A 13,225-nucleotide genomic window follows, 5' to 3' on the forward strand; every position below is an offset into this window, starting at 1 on the left:
GGACAACGCAACGACGGAAATGGTTCCTACGGGTTTAACTATTTGAGACGAGCATTTTTTTTTCTTTTTCTCGACCGACGAACGCGATTTTTAAGCTGCCGCAACGAACAAAGTGTTTTTCCCGAGGGGCGGATCACTTCCAAAACAACTGAATCGAAAATGCGTTTTGATGAAAATGCGTTGCAAAATGCTCCAATGCGTTGAAAAATGCGTTTGAAAATGTAATGCGTTGAAAAATGCGCCAAAATATCCAATGCGTTGAAAAATGCACAGGAATGCATGGCGATTTTTTGGAGTTTTAACACAAAATTCGTTGAAAAATACGCCAATGCGTAGGAAAATGCGGGTAATTTATCAATGCGTATAAAAATGCAAGCATTCCACCAATGCGCATGGAAATGCGTGTTTTCTATCAATGCGTAGAAAAATGCGTGTTTTCTATCAATGCGTTGAAAAATGCAAGTTTTTTTTGTCAATGCGTATAAAAATACGAACAATTTCATCAATGCGTTGAAAAGTGCATGCTGTAAAATTTTGACAGGTGTTGTTCAATTTTAGAAATGCGTACCTTAATACGCCAATGCGTAACAAAATGCGCCAATGCGTATGTCAATACGCAAGGCTGAATCGAAAATGCGCTAGTGATTCGCCCCTCGGTTTTTCCACTGCCATTTGCTCAACTGTCAATGATGCGCGAAAAAATCGAACATTCAACATAAATTCGGGGTTATGATTTATGCTCTCCAAAAATTTTCGATGACCAACATAACTAACAAATGCCCAAGGGGTAGTCGCTCTACACATTTCATTTGTGCCAACGTTTTTTTCAATGTGCCTACCAGTGTGCACTGGTGTGCCCTAGTGTGCCGAGGTGCCGAGGATCAGCGTTTCACGCTTGTCATAATGACGGATGCACTGAACTGAAAACATGATAACATAATCTCAGCAAACATTGAAGCCAAGGAAAAAAATGTCTACTGTCATGAAAACCGCTTCCGCAAGTTTTTCTGGTTATATTTTGGATTTCCCAATTAAAATTATTTATTTTATATTTTAGGTTCAGGAGTGATGATATATCTACAGCATGATGCCCCTAGATTCCTCTGTTGGTGTTAATCTAACCCCAATAGACCCAAATATATGAATCCAACCCGTGAAAACTGTTTCGTCATTCGCGGAATTGCATTACACCCAAATCTTCTTTTCTGACGACACGACAGTCCGGTAAAATGCCTTTGTCTTAAGGCGTATTAATTGGGAGGAGAAAATTTGGGTATTTTCGGTAGTTTTGATTTCTCTCTCATGATGGATTTTTCGGCCAAATTTTCTGTAACTTGGCCATATAATTCAGTTTGGTTTGGAATGTTTTTAAGTCAATTATGATTTCCATGACCCAAGCCATAACCCACATGACAAAGAGAAGAAAACTGGTGAATATACTAAAGTTCTGGTACGTTGAACTTTGAGTATGAAAATCTTCTGAATACTTAAGTTCTCGTAAAGGTTTCTAGGACAGATGTTGAGTAGTACTACTTTTACTGTGGCCCTCAGGGGTAGGTTAACTGGTAAAGACTTGTAAAGGTAGAACGATTTAATTCCTCAAATCAAGGCAACACCAAAGGCCAGTCAAACAATGGCTCTTGTGGGAGTTATGTATTCACGAGCCTCCTCCTATGGGGATCAATAATCATGCTGCAACGACGTAGTCTCCATATGATGACCGATTGTCTAAGACATATCACCAAATCAATAAAAGCAATAGTCCGTTATGTTGATTCGAGTTTTTGAACCTAAAATATGAAAAAATATATGTAAAATGGATAATGGAAAACGTAAAAAAAGACAAATTCTTGCCGAAGTGATTCTTCCGTTTTGACAGCTGGACATTTTTTTTCCTGGTTTCAAAGTTTGCTGAGATGGTTTTCCCATAATTTCAGTTCAATGTTCATTTGTGCCAGCCGGTGCCATTGATGTGCCCGGTGTGCCCAAGGCACACTGTGTAGAGTGACCACCCCTTGCAAATGCCTAACATTGTCGAACGCCTAACTTCCTCCGTGCTGGGTAAAGTTAAAAATATTTCACACTTTGTATATATTTCAATGAGTGTGCGTGCAAAAATGCATTTTTGACAATCAAACGATATTTATAACCGTTTCGAAAACAAAAACACAACAATGTTAGTATTGGGCGTTTTTATTTCAATTTTGCGACGTCGGTGATGGTGTATGAGCCATTTTATTTACTATCGACAACATTATATTGATTACACTTTTTGGTCATAAATCGCTTAGTTGCGATGCAATCTAGTGTCTAAGAGAAAAAAAAATTCGATTGAATTTGCATCTTGTCACGTAAATTTTCAGAAGAGAGAGTCGATGAAGAGAACTCGCTCATGTTTAAACTCAATCTAGATTTTTTTTATTATTTATAGTCCATTTTACGAACCGTTTTAATGAATTAAATTTTGACAGGAGGTAGCGTTCAAACCCGTCAAAATCAATAGCATCATCAACATTGTTGTCATTTCGTAAAATTAATGGCCTTTTTCATCAAATTTTCATCGATTTCTTGAAGACCATCGCCCATTTCTAAAATTTTGAATGTGTGTGTGTCACACTGCGAACGGTGACTCTTCGTTCGTCCGTCGTTCCATCAAAGTGTGCCAAAAGCAGAAAGCAGAAAAACGCGAAAAAACGGATCGATAAGTTCACTGCGCTTTTTCCGCATTTTGATCTCGTAAATTTTACTCGAGGAGAGTTTGAGTTTACGACCCGTGTGTCCGCAGAAGGACCCGTGAGATTCCGCGTCAGTTCCGTAGTTCGTTCTGCCACAACTTTGAAGAAGGGACCCGAATCATCGCCGGAGGAGGAAAAACGCAGTGAGCAAACGCGATCGGAGAAAAACAAGGTGCGACGAAGATGGAAGCTCTCATACCGGTGGTGAACAAGCTGCAGGATGTTTTCAACACGGTCGGTTCGGACGCGATCCAGCTGCCGCAGATTGTCGTGCTGGGAAGTCAGGTGAGTGCATCCCTCTCGGAAGGGATTGTATTTTCCAGTGGGACCGTCTGTGTTGTCTCGGGAGAAATGCATTTTTCAATTATGTAACTCCTGGCAGGAAAACAACCAAAATATAGGCTCCTAAAATGTTGCTGTTTGCATGGATGTGTTGTTTAGTGACAAACGAAGAAATTCTACGGATTTTATGTTGATTTGGCTATCAATAGCTTACAGCGGGGTAAATGAGGAGCTAAATCCTTCGTTTCAATGAAACCTGTGAGTTTTCATCGCATATCAACAAAGATAAAGCTGAGTCAACAGTAAGGTAACCAATATGTTTTGGACCCTTTGGGTCGTATTATCAGTACTTTCACTGATTTTATGAAAACATGACGTGATTTTTTAGAATAATTCGAAAGATTAGATTGCTTTGCATAAGCAGCAATCATTTTCTTACAGAAAATGTCATTCTTAGTCTTGCTTTGTTATTTTTGTCAATATTGTCATCCGTGTGAGTATCCCAACTCGAAAAGAAAATAATGTGCTGAACCCAAACGTTGCTGGTACCATTCAACCTATAAGGGAAGATTCAAAAATTACGTCCATCGTTTTTCGGGATTTCTAGACCCCCCCTCCCCCCTCTGTCACGCAATTTCCCTATACCCAAAACACGTACTGTCACACTATTCTAGACCCCCCCCCCCTCCCCCAAATGTTGGACGTAATTTTTGAACGTTCCCTAAAGTCTGGTTGTCTACTTAATTTCAGTCCTGGGCACCCACTGTGGTGAACAGGGCCGAATTGAAAGATTTCCATACTGGGCAATTGCCAGCCATCGCCTTGACCTGTGGAAGGTAAAATTTCTGTCGACTTGCTTGATTTCGTTGTTGAGGCTGCGCCGCCATGAGCCTCTGGGTTTGCCTTTGCTGCGATGTTTCGTTTCCGCCCCTGCGTAGAGTGTGGCCGACTCAACTCCACTTTCGCTCCCGAATTTCTGTCGCTATCGGCTTTTGATGACATCGACGATGGAGCTCCACGTTGGGGATTCAATGGACTACCCGCTTTGCGCGCACCCACAGTTGATCAGCAGGAGTAAATCAATTTAATTTTGTATGGCGAAATGCATCTAAACTTGAATTACTTGAAATACAAAGCTTTTCCCGAAAAAATATTTGGTAGGCTTAATAGTGGTCACCGTTGTGCACAACCACTACCAAATATTTTTTCAAATAATGTGTTCCACTTTGAAGAATTTGCCTTTAGATGGTATTCGCCATACAATATTTTTGCGATTTACTTTTAGCGATTTTTCGCGCATAGAAGCTAGCGCCACATTGGTCAATGCGGAGAGTAGGAAAACAGCCGATGTAGTTAATTCATTGTGAGGCCACCATGCATGAATTATATACCGCAGGCATCTATAGATGAAAATCTGCAGCCGTTGAGTGTTCTCCACTGATACACACCAGGTTTCACTGGCGTATAGAAGCACAGATTTCACGTTCGAGTTAAAAATTCGGAATTTGGTGTGTCGACTGATCTGGTTGTTTTTCCATACATTTCTTAAACTCGCAAAAGCAGCCCTCGCCATCTTGATCCGTGCACCTATGTCGATCTTGGTGGCGCCATCGGCCGCCATTTAGCTACCAAAATATTGGAAGTTTTCAACATTCTCCACTGATTGCCCAGCTATCGTAAGGCTGGAAGGGTTGGCCGTCTTTACATCCAATAAACGGTAAGACCTGCCGCTGAGGAGCGATTGGCATGATCATCGAGCTTGCTCTGCATATCAGAGGGCCGTTGAGCTAGGAGAGCAACTTCATCAGCCAGTTCGAAGTCATTTAGGCGCTCTATGGTAATGGGCTGCTTAAGCAATCCACGATTTTCTTCACGGTCAATCGTACCTACCAGGATCTCGTCGATTACGATGAGGAACAGCAGCGGTGATATGATACATCCTAGCCTTACTTCAGCAACGACCCGAATGGGATCGGACAAAACACCGTTGTGCAGTACTCTGCACGAAAATGCCCTGTACTGTGCTTCAATGAGGCAGATGATTTTCTCAGGGATACCCCAGGGACATGACGAGAATTTTTATTGCGCCGGAGGGCTTCCCACATGTTTTCGTGATTGAGACGGTCGAAAGCTTTTTCGTGAACACCAGGTAGAGACTCTTGGAATTCATTGAATTGGTTCAGAATGATACGGAGCGTGACAATATGGTCCACATAGGATCGTCCGGCACGGAATCCTGCTTTCTGCTGTCGGAGAGTTGCGTCAATCTTCTTATGTATCCGGTTAAGGGTCACTTTGTAGAGGACTTTGAGAACGATACACAGTAACATGCTGCCCCGCCAATTATCGCATACAGTCAGGTCACCCTTTTTGAGTACCTTTACTAAGACGCCTTGCATCCAGTCGGCCGGAAATGTCGCGGTTTCCCATATGTTGCGGAATAATTGATGCAGTAGTTGTGCGGATACTACGGGGTCAGCTTTGAGCATCTCAGCCAAAGTTGATGTACACGTGCTGTAGTCCCATGTACGGGAGCCACATTGCAAGCGAGCTCCCAGGAGCACTGTACATTTTGAGCCTGAAAGTTGTGTACCTCATTTTTCTCTAGATGTATTCTCGAGAGCCGAATAGCGCTGACAGGCTACGGCTTTGGCTCCTCGTGTTTTCGCTCGCTCTATCGCGGCTTTGGCATTCCTTCGCTCCTCTATCTTCCTCCAGGTATCATCTGTGATCCACTGCTTTCTCCGGGTGCGTAGCTCACCCAAATTATTCTCGCCGGTGGCGATGAAGGCGTTCTTGATGGCGCTCCATTGATCTTCTACGCTTCCACCTCTGGAATATTCGCAGCACGGTTTTCTCGCTCCTCGACGAAGGACCTTAACACCGGAGCGTCTTCCTGTCGACGTGTGGTGAACCGGTGCCCGATTTTTTCCTCTTGTCGCTGGATCCTGGCAATGCGCAGTCGGATCTCGCCGATTTGAAGATGATGGTCAGACGCAATGTCGGCGCTACGTTTGTTCCGCACATTAAGGAGGGGCTGTCTCCATTTTCGGCTGATGCAGATGTGGTCGATTTAATTTTCCGTGACGCCATCATGGGAAACCCATGTCTCTTTGTGCACTGGTCCACGGCATAAATATCACAAGGCAGGCTAGTAACCTATGTAAACATCTATTTTGGATGTAAACATGTGACGTCGTTCTAATCGTTTTTCACACTGATCAAATCAAAGTAGAGTACTAGATCACATATGAACGATTTGAATTACGTCATCAAAAAGCTGTCAGATTTCGGGAATATATCACCTTCTGTACACCGATCCCTCAATCACCATGTCATTGTTGCCACAAAACTCGGCAAACAGCTCTCCGTTTTCACTCATTTCTTCGAGATCATGGCCTCCCATGACGTGCTCATAGTCCGAATTGTCGGAACCAACTTTCGCGTTGAAGTCGCCTATGAGAATCTTGATATCACGTTTCGGAATCTTGTCCACGTCAGCATTCAGTTGGTTGTAAAAGTTCTCTTTATCTTGCAATTCGGTAGCATCGGTTGGCGCATTACATTGGATCATGGTAAGGTTTCGAACCCGTGTTTTGAATCTGGCTACAATTTTCATGAGCGCAGCGTGGGCATGAGCGCTGAGCTGGAAACCAACCCCTCGGTGGCGAGGAGCGTGTTCACCTCGTATGCCAAAGTATAGCAGAATTTGACCCGACACCAATCTGTGTTCTCCAAAGTTCGGCCAACGGAATTCGCTTAGACCTAGGATCTCAAGCTTCATACGGCATGCCTCATTGGCTAGTTGTGCCAGTTTACCCTGCTGGGCTAGGGTTAATACATTCCAAGTTCCACTTCTTGTCCGTTGTTTCGCGCTAAAAGTCGTTGCCGTTGAATCAGTTTGTAATCATTCATTTTCGGTTTCTGTAACGTTTTTTTGGGTTTCGGAAACAGTAGGTTGTTCGCCTAAGGTCCCCTATCCACCGTGGTGGGGCTGCCACCTTAGGTATAGCTTCCGGTGGAGGAGCCTTTCATACTCAGCCGCTGGATGCCAGAACATACGCTGTTTGAGCCGCACCTCATTGATGAACAGACGCTCGAGACGTACCTCCTCAACCAAGCAGAAGTCAGAAGGACAACAGTGCCCAGGCTACACTACCAGCTAAGCTCACAACTCTTAGCTGGCGGTCTTTGTCATCGCTTGACCCGTGGAAGCATGAGGTAGGAATTTGTGAGGACCAGAGCTGTGTTGGACACTCTCCTTTTCGACTCATCATTTAGCTGCCCAAGTTTGGTTGTCTCATGAACAATTTTCGTCAAGAATGTCATGCTACAGTAAAGCTCACACTTCTCACTGGCAAGTTGCATTAATTCGAAGTTTATGGCTCATGAATCAGATTCGCGTTCCAATCGTGAGACTTCCACTTCAATGAATTAACTACATCGGCTGTTTTCCTACTCTCCGCATCGACCAATGTGTCGCTAACTTCTATGCGCGAAAAATCGCTAAAAGTAAATCGCAAAAATATTGTATGGCGAATACAATCTAAAGGCAAATTTCTCGAAGTGGAACACATTATTCGAAAAAATATTTGGTAGTGGTTGTGCACAATGGTGACCACTATTAAGGCTACCAAATATTTTTTCGTGAAAAGCTTTCTATTTCAAGTAATTCGAGTTTAGATGCATTTCGCCATACAAAATTAAATTGATTTACTCCTGCTGATCAACTGTGGCTACGCGCAAAGCGGGTAGTCCATTGGCTTCTTTAGCGGTGTTGAGATAATTCCATATTCAGAATCTGCATGCAAAACTGAGCCGAAATCCAAATTTTCATGAATGTTGGTGCCCGGGAACCTATTTAAAAATCAGCTTGAAGTTTGTATGGGAGCGATTTGTCGAATCACCCCTCGTCGCATTTTGTACTGGGCGGAGCTGTCAAGCAGTTGGCCAGCTGTCAAAAGGTGATTTCGAAAAATCTCTTCGAAAGCGATTTTAGGTACCAAAATGGAGTTCTAAAAATGTGAAAAAAATCATGATGGTTCAGAGAAAGGTGCTCTTTCGTATAAAATTAAAAAATCAATAAATTTTTCTTAATTTAAAAACCCAATTGAGCAAATGTGAGCAACTCAGAGTAGCTCGATCAACAAAAGCTTGCTGTGAGCAAAGCTGTCTACCCCCTTGCTTGTCTCCTACACTGAGGATACTGCAACTCCGAAAATCATACGAATCAACTATGATTTTTTACCACAAGAATTTCTTGCGAAAATCATAGGTACGAACTATGATTTTGGATTCAAAGCGCCAACTATTATTGTCATACTGTTACTGAATAAATTTCGTAACACTCACGTATGAAAATCATACCGATAACGTATAAAAACTGAAACTTTGTCTTATGACTATCACACATATTTTTATGAAATATTTTGCACAAATTCAAAAAAAACGCAACCTGGAATCGAACCAAGAACGTCAAGGTTAGCGAGTGCGTGCTTTACTCATACGCCCATCGACGCTTCGGAAGTTGAAGTGGTTAGAAGCCAATAAAAGTTTTTGTTGTTTTTTAGCAATGGTGTTTCATAACACATCTTATAATTTTCATACGATGCTTCTTATGAGATTTTTCATACGACAAGTCTTACGGATTTCGTTCTTCAATGTATGAAAAGCATACGAGAACTATGAAATGATGAAAAAAATAAATACAGTAAAACCTCCATGAGTCGATATTGAAGGGACCATCGACTCAAGGAAATATCGAGTAGTGGAACAAAAATCCTTTGAGAAGCTTTTTGAGGGGACCATCATAGTAACCCAGAAATTATTTTTCAGTATGGAAAAATTTACCTCCATGAGTCGATATCGAGTCAAGGAACATCGACTCATGGAGGTTCGACTGTATAACTGATTCATAAGATGTAAACAATGAAAAACATACGAACAGTATCCTCAGTGTAGTAGTCTTCTTAGGTAGTCTTATTAAGCTGCAAAAAAAAACTAACAATTTGCTTTATCTTCTCGGTTCCTTCCAGAGTTCCGGTAAAAGTTCCGTCATCGAGAGTCTTGTCGGCCGGACGTTCCTGCCTCGAGGCACCGGTATTGTGACGCGTCGCCCGTTGATTCTGCAGCTTGTGTACACGCCCCTCGATGACCGAGAGCACCGTTCGTCCGATCTCGGCACGGTCAACGTCGAGGAATGGGGCCGCTTCCTGCACATCAAGAACAAGATTTTCTCCGACTTTGAGGACATCCGACGCGAGATTGAAAACGAAACGGACCGAATGGCTGGCAGTAATAAAGGAATCTGCCCGGAACCGATTAACTTGAAGATTTACTCGACCAAAGTGGTCAATTTGACACTGGTGGATTTGCCGGGTATTACTAAGGTCCCCGTCGGAGATCAACCGGAGGATATCGAGGCACAGATCAAGGATTTGCTGTTGAAGTACATTGAGAATCCGAACTCGATCATTTTAGCCGTTACGGCAGCCAATACGGACATGGCGACCAGCGAGTCGCTGAAGATGGCCAAGGATGTGGATCCGGATGGTCGGAGAACTTTGGCAGTGCTGACGAAGCTGGATTTGATGGACGCAGGAACGGATGCCATTGACATTCTCTGCGGACGAGTCATTCCGGTGAAGTTAGGAATTATTGGCGTAGTGAATCGCTCCCAGCAGGACATAAACGATAAGAAGATGATTGAAGAACAGTTGCGAGATGAAGCGGCGTATTTGCAGAGGAAATATCCCACATTGGCCACACGCAATGGTACGCCCTATTTGGCCAAGACGCTAAACCGTTTGCTGATGCATCACATTCGTGATTGTCTGCCGGATCTTAAAACACGAGTGAATGTTATGGCCTCCCAGTTTCAGTCTCTGTTGAATTCGTATGGAGAGGACGTTACTGATAAGAGTCAGTGTTTGCTGCAAATTATTACCAAGTTTGCTTCAGCTTATTGTTCCACAATTGAGGGCACATCTCGAAACATCGAGACAACTGAACTTTGCGGAGGAGCTCGTATCTGCTATATTTTCCACGAAACTTTCGGCAAAACTTTGGACTCGATACACCCTCTGACGGGTTTGACAAAGATGGACATTCTGACCGCCATCCGGAATGCAACTGGTCCGCGACCTGCTCTCTTCGTGCCGGAGGTCAGTTTCGAACTGCTGGTCAAACGGCAAATTAGAAGACTGGAAGAACCTTCCCTCCGATGCGTTGAACTTATCCACGAGGAAATGCAACGCATAATCCAGCACTGTGGAACCGAAGTTCAGCAAGAAATGCTTCGATTCCCAAAACTGCATGAGAAGATAGTTGACGTTGTTACCCAGCTTCTTCGCCGGCGCCTCCCGACAACCAACTGCATGGTGGAGAACCTGGTTCAAATCGAGCTCGCATACATCAACACGAAGCACCCAGACTTCCACAAGGATGCCGCTTTGGTGCCCAGTCTTCTCAAGACCGACTCCCAGGATCAATGGTCTCATCTGCACCAACCCGGAAATCCACCGAGTCGTCGGGCTATAGCTCGTCCAAACCCCCAACCTGCTCCACCGGTTGCCGCACCGCAAAATGAAACCCCAGAAATGAATCACATCAATGATCAAACTTCGAACTGGCTGTCCAACATTCTACCGCCGGCGGTGGGACAGTTTGCTGCTGCCGGAATGGCGTCCTCCATTCCGTCGGAAAGCGTCGAAAGCTCGGCCACCAACACTCCCACCCATGGAGTGCTGAGTCCATCGAAACCGGTCAATCTGCTGCCGGACGTGCCGATCAATCACTCGTCGCGCAAGCTAACCGACAAGGAACAGAAGGACTGCGATGTGATTGGTGAGTATGGAATTGCTGTTCTTTCTTGGGCGACCCATAAATTTGAACAGTTCATCGTGAATTGGTTGTTTGCCAACTAGATTTTGTCTTATTACACTAGTTTACAGTTTTTTTTACTCTGTATGTTAACGATCATTTCCACGTAGAATTGTTGTCAACTTCCATTACTAACAAATCATTTGAAAAGTAGTTGTATAGAAAGACTATCTTGGTTAATACTTTGAGGGACCCTCGTTGAGATCGGAAATGTTCCCAACAGTGATCATCTATTCCCTTTTCCATATAGAACGTCTCATCAAATCGTACTTCTACATTGTGCGCAAATCGATCCAAGATTCCGTGCCGAAAGCGATCATGCACTTTTTGGTGAACTTCGTCAAGGATAACCTTCAGTCGGAACTGGTGACGCATCTGTACAAGTCCGACTCGGCCAACGAGCTGCTGAATGAGTCGGATCACATCTCGATTCGCCGTAAGGAAGCTAGCGATATGCTTAAGGTAAGAGATTTTCTTTTCTTCCACTTTTCGGATGACGACATTACATGATTCTCTTTTGCTTGTTTCGCATTACTTTTCCGGGGATTCATCAGGCACTGACACGTGCAAACCACATTATCAGTGAGATCCGTGAAACGCACATGTGGTAAGGATTGCATTTCACTCACGCGAAGGGGTGATTCGTCGTTTATTTTTCTCTATTTGTTACTGTTTAGGTGATGAAGAAACTTTAGCGTTTAAGGGTTGCTTCTAACCGGGGTTTGTTTGAATTTGAACCGCGCGAATCCCATTCTCCTGTTACATTTGTGGTATGCATTGTAAGACGATTGTATTTTAGAAGTCAAACATTTAGGAAGTCTGCTAGTGCTATTAGCTTTAATTTAACATTGAACATGATACACATCTTAGGTAATCGCAAATTCGACTTTCACTGTTTAGTCTGGCACCATTTGATATAACATTATTGTGCATTTTTTTTCTGCAGAAGTCTCCGATGAGATGAATGTTCTCAAGGCTCCTAGTCTTATTCTTCGTATTCAACGATATTATTTCTATTTGTTACCTCTAAGTTTTGCTCAATGTTCATCTTATGTATTTCCATTTCTAACTGTAAACCGCCAAGAAAGTCCCATCGATCCAAGCGTTTGCGGTTGGATTTCGCAAAAAGACATCGTCCTAAGATACTTAAACAATTACTAATATTCCCCTCTTTCCGTTTTTGTCATACCAAACAACTGTTAGGAATTTATAACGTGCATTAGAAAATTTACCCTCGAAGCATTTGAATCCTAGTAACTATCGCTTTGTAACTTTGTCAGAAAATTATTACTTCTGGACTTTTTTCCGATGCCGACACTGGATACTGATTTCAATTTGTCGAAAAAGAATCTATGAACTCGGCAAACTAAAATGATCGGTGACTAACTGAAAATAAATAAACGGACAAATTCTGTTATATGCTCGTATACTTCGACCAAAGATTGAATCGCGCGAGCATTACACACTTAGTATAATCATGCACTGATAATGGAAAGTTTGCACCGCTAGAACCTTACAGAAATTATCTAAAATAATTCACAGATATCTAATAATACACACAATGTTAAGATGGAAAAAAGCATGAAGAAGATATAACTTGCTAGAAGCAAGGAATTTAGCTAATACAGCCCTTATTGATTCGAAACATCAACGGTCAGAATCAAATACATGCGTTCGAAGTTGTTAAGCAGAGACAGAATTAAATTGTGGAGCAATGTCTATGTAGCCATCTGAATCGGCGACAGATAGTTTTAATTTATCCGAACAATTCCTTCCCCTTTCTTACCAACTTAACCAATATTTTGCTGAATCGGACAGATCGGTGAAGTACTAGATTAGTAGTAATGAGCTGAATTTTAGTAGGTATGGTGAGAAGGTGAATCACCCATAATACCCACGCTGTTTGCACCATTTCATTGCAGAAACGGAGAATTGACCTTCTCACCATATTAAAATTCAGATCATTACTACAAATCTAGCACTACACCGAACGTGTCCCATTTTTCGCCAAAATTTCCTGAATTTCAGAAACGCTGCAATGTCCTACCAGATTCCAATCGAGCGGTTATTTGCAGATTTCGTTTCCGCCCCTGCGTGGAGCGTTGCCGACCCACCTCCACTTTCGCTCTCAAATTTCTGCAGCTATCGGCATTTGATTAGATCGGCGATGGAGCTCCACTTTGGAGATCCAATTGTGGGGTCGCTATGCACTAATTATATACCGCAGGTATCTATTGATCAAGACCTGCAGCCGTTAAGTGCTCTCCACTGATACACAACAAGTTTCACTGGCGTATAACAGTACAGATTTCACGGACTCGTACGAT

At 42.9% G+C, this 13,225-nt stretch overlaps 1 protein-coding gene across 1 annotated transcript; it reads left to right on the forward strand.

Annotated features, from left to right (window-relative positions):
* The first annotated feature begins 2,612 nt into the window (after positions 1-2,612).
* LOC109411275 (dynamin-1-like protein) lies at positions 2,613-12,633 on the forward strand. The gene is made up of 4 exons (XM_029855634.2): positions 2,613-3,020; positions 9,053-10,862; positions 11,149-11,360; positions 11,453-12,633. Exons 1-4 carry the CDS (start codon positions 2,919-2,921, stop codon positions 11,507-11,509), a joined length of 2,181 nt encoding a protein of 726 aa, XP_029711494.2. The 5' UTR covers positions 2,613-2,918; the 3' UTR covers positions 11,510-12,633.
* Positions 12,634-13,225: the final 592 nt, after the last annotated feature.

Source organism: Aedes albopictus, chromosome 2, assembly GCF_035046485.1.
Source record: "Aedes albopictus strain Foshan chromosome 2, AalbF5, whole genome shotgun sequence".
Taxonomy (NCBI): Eukaryota; Metazoa; Arthropoda; class Insecta; order Diptera; family Culicidae; genus Aedes; species Aedes albopictus.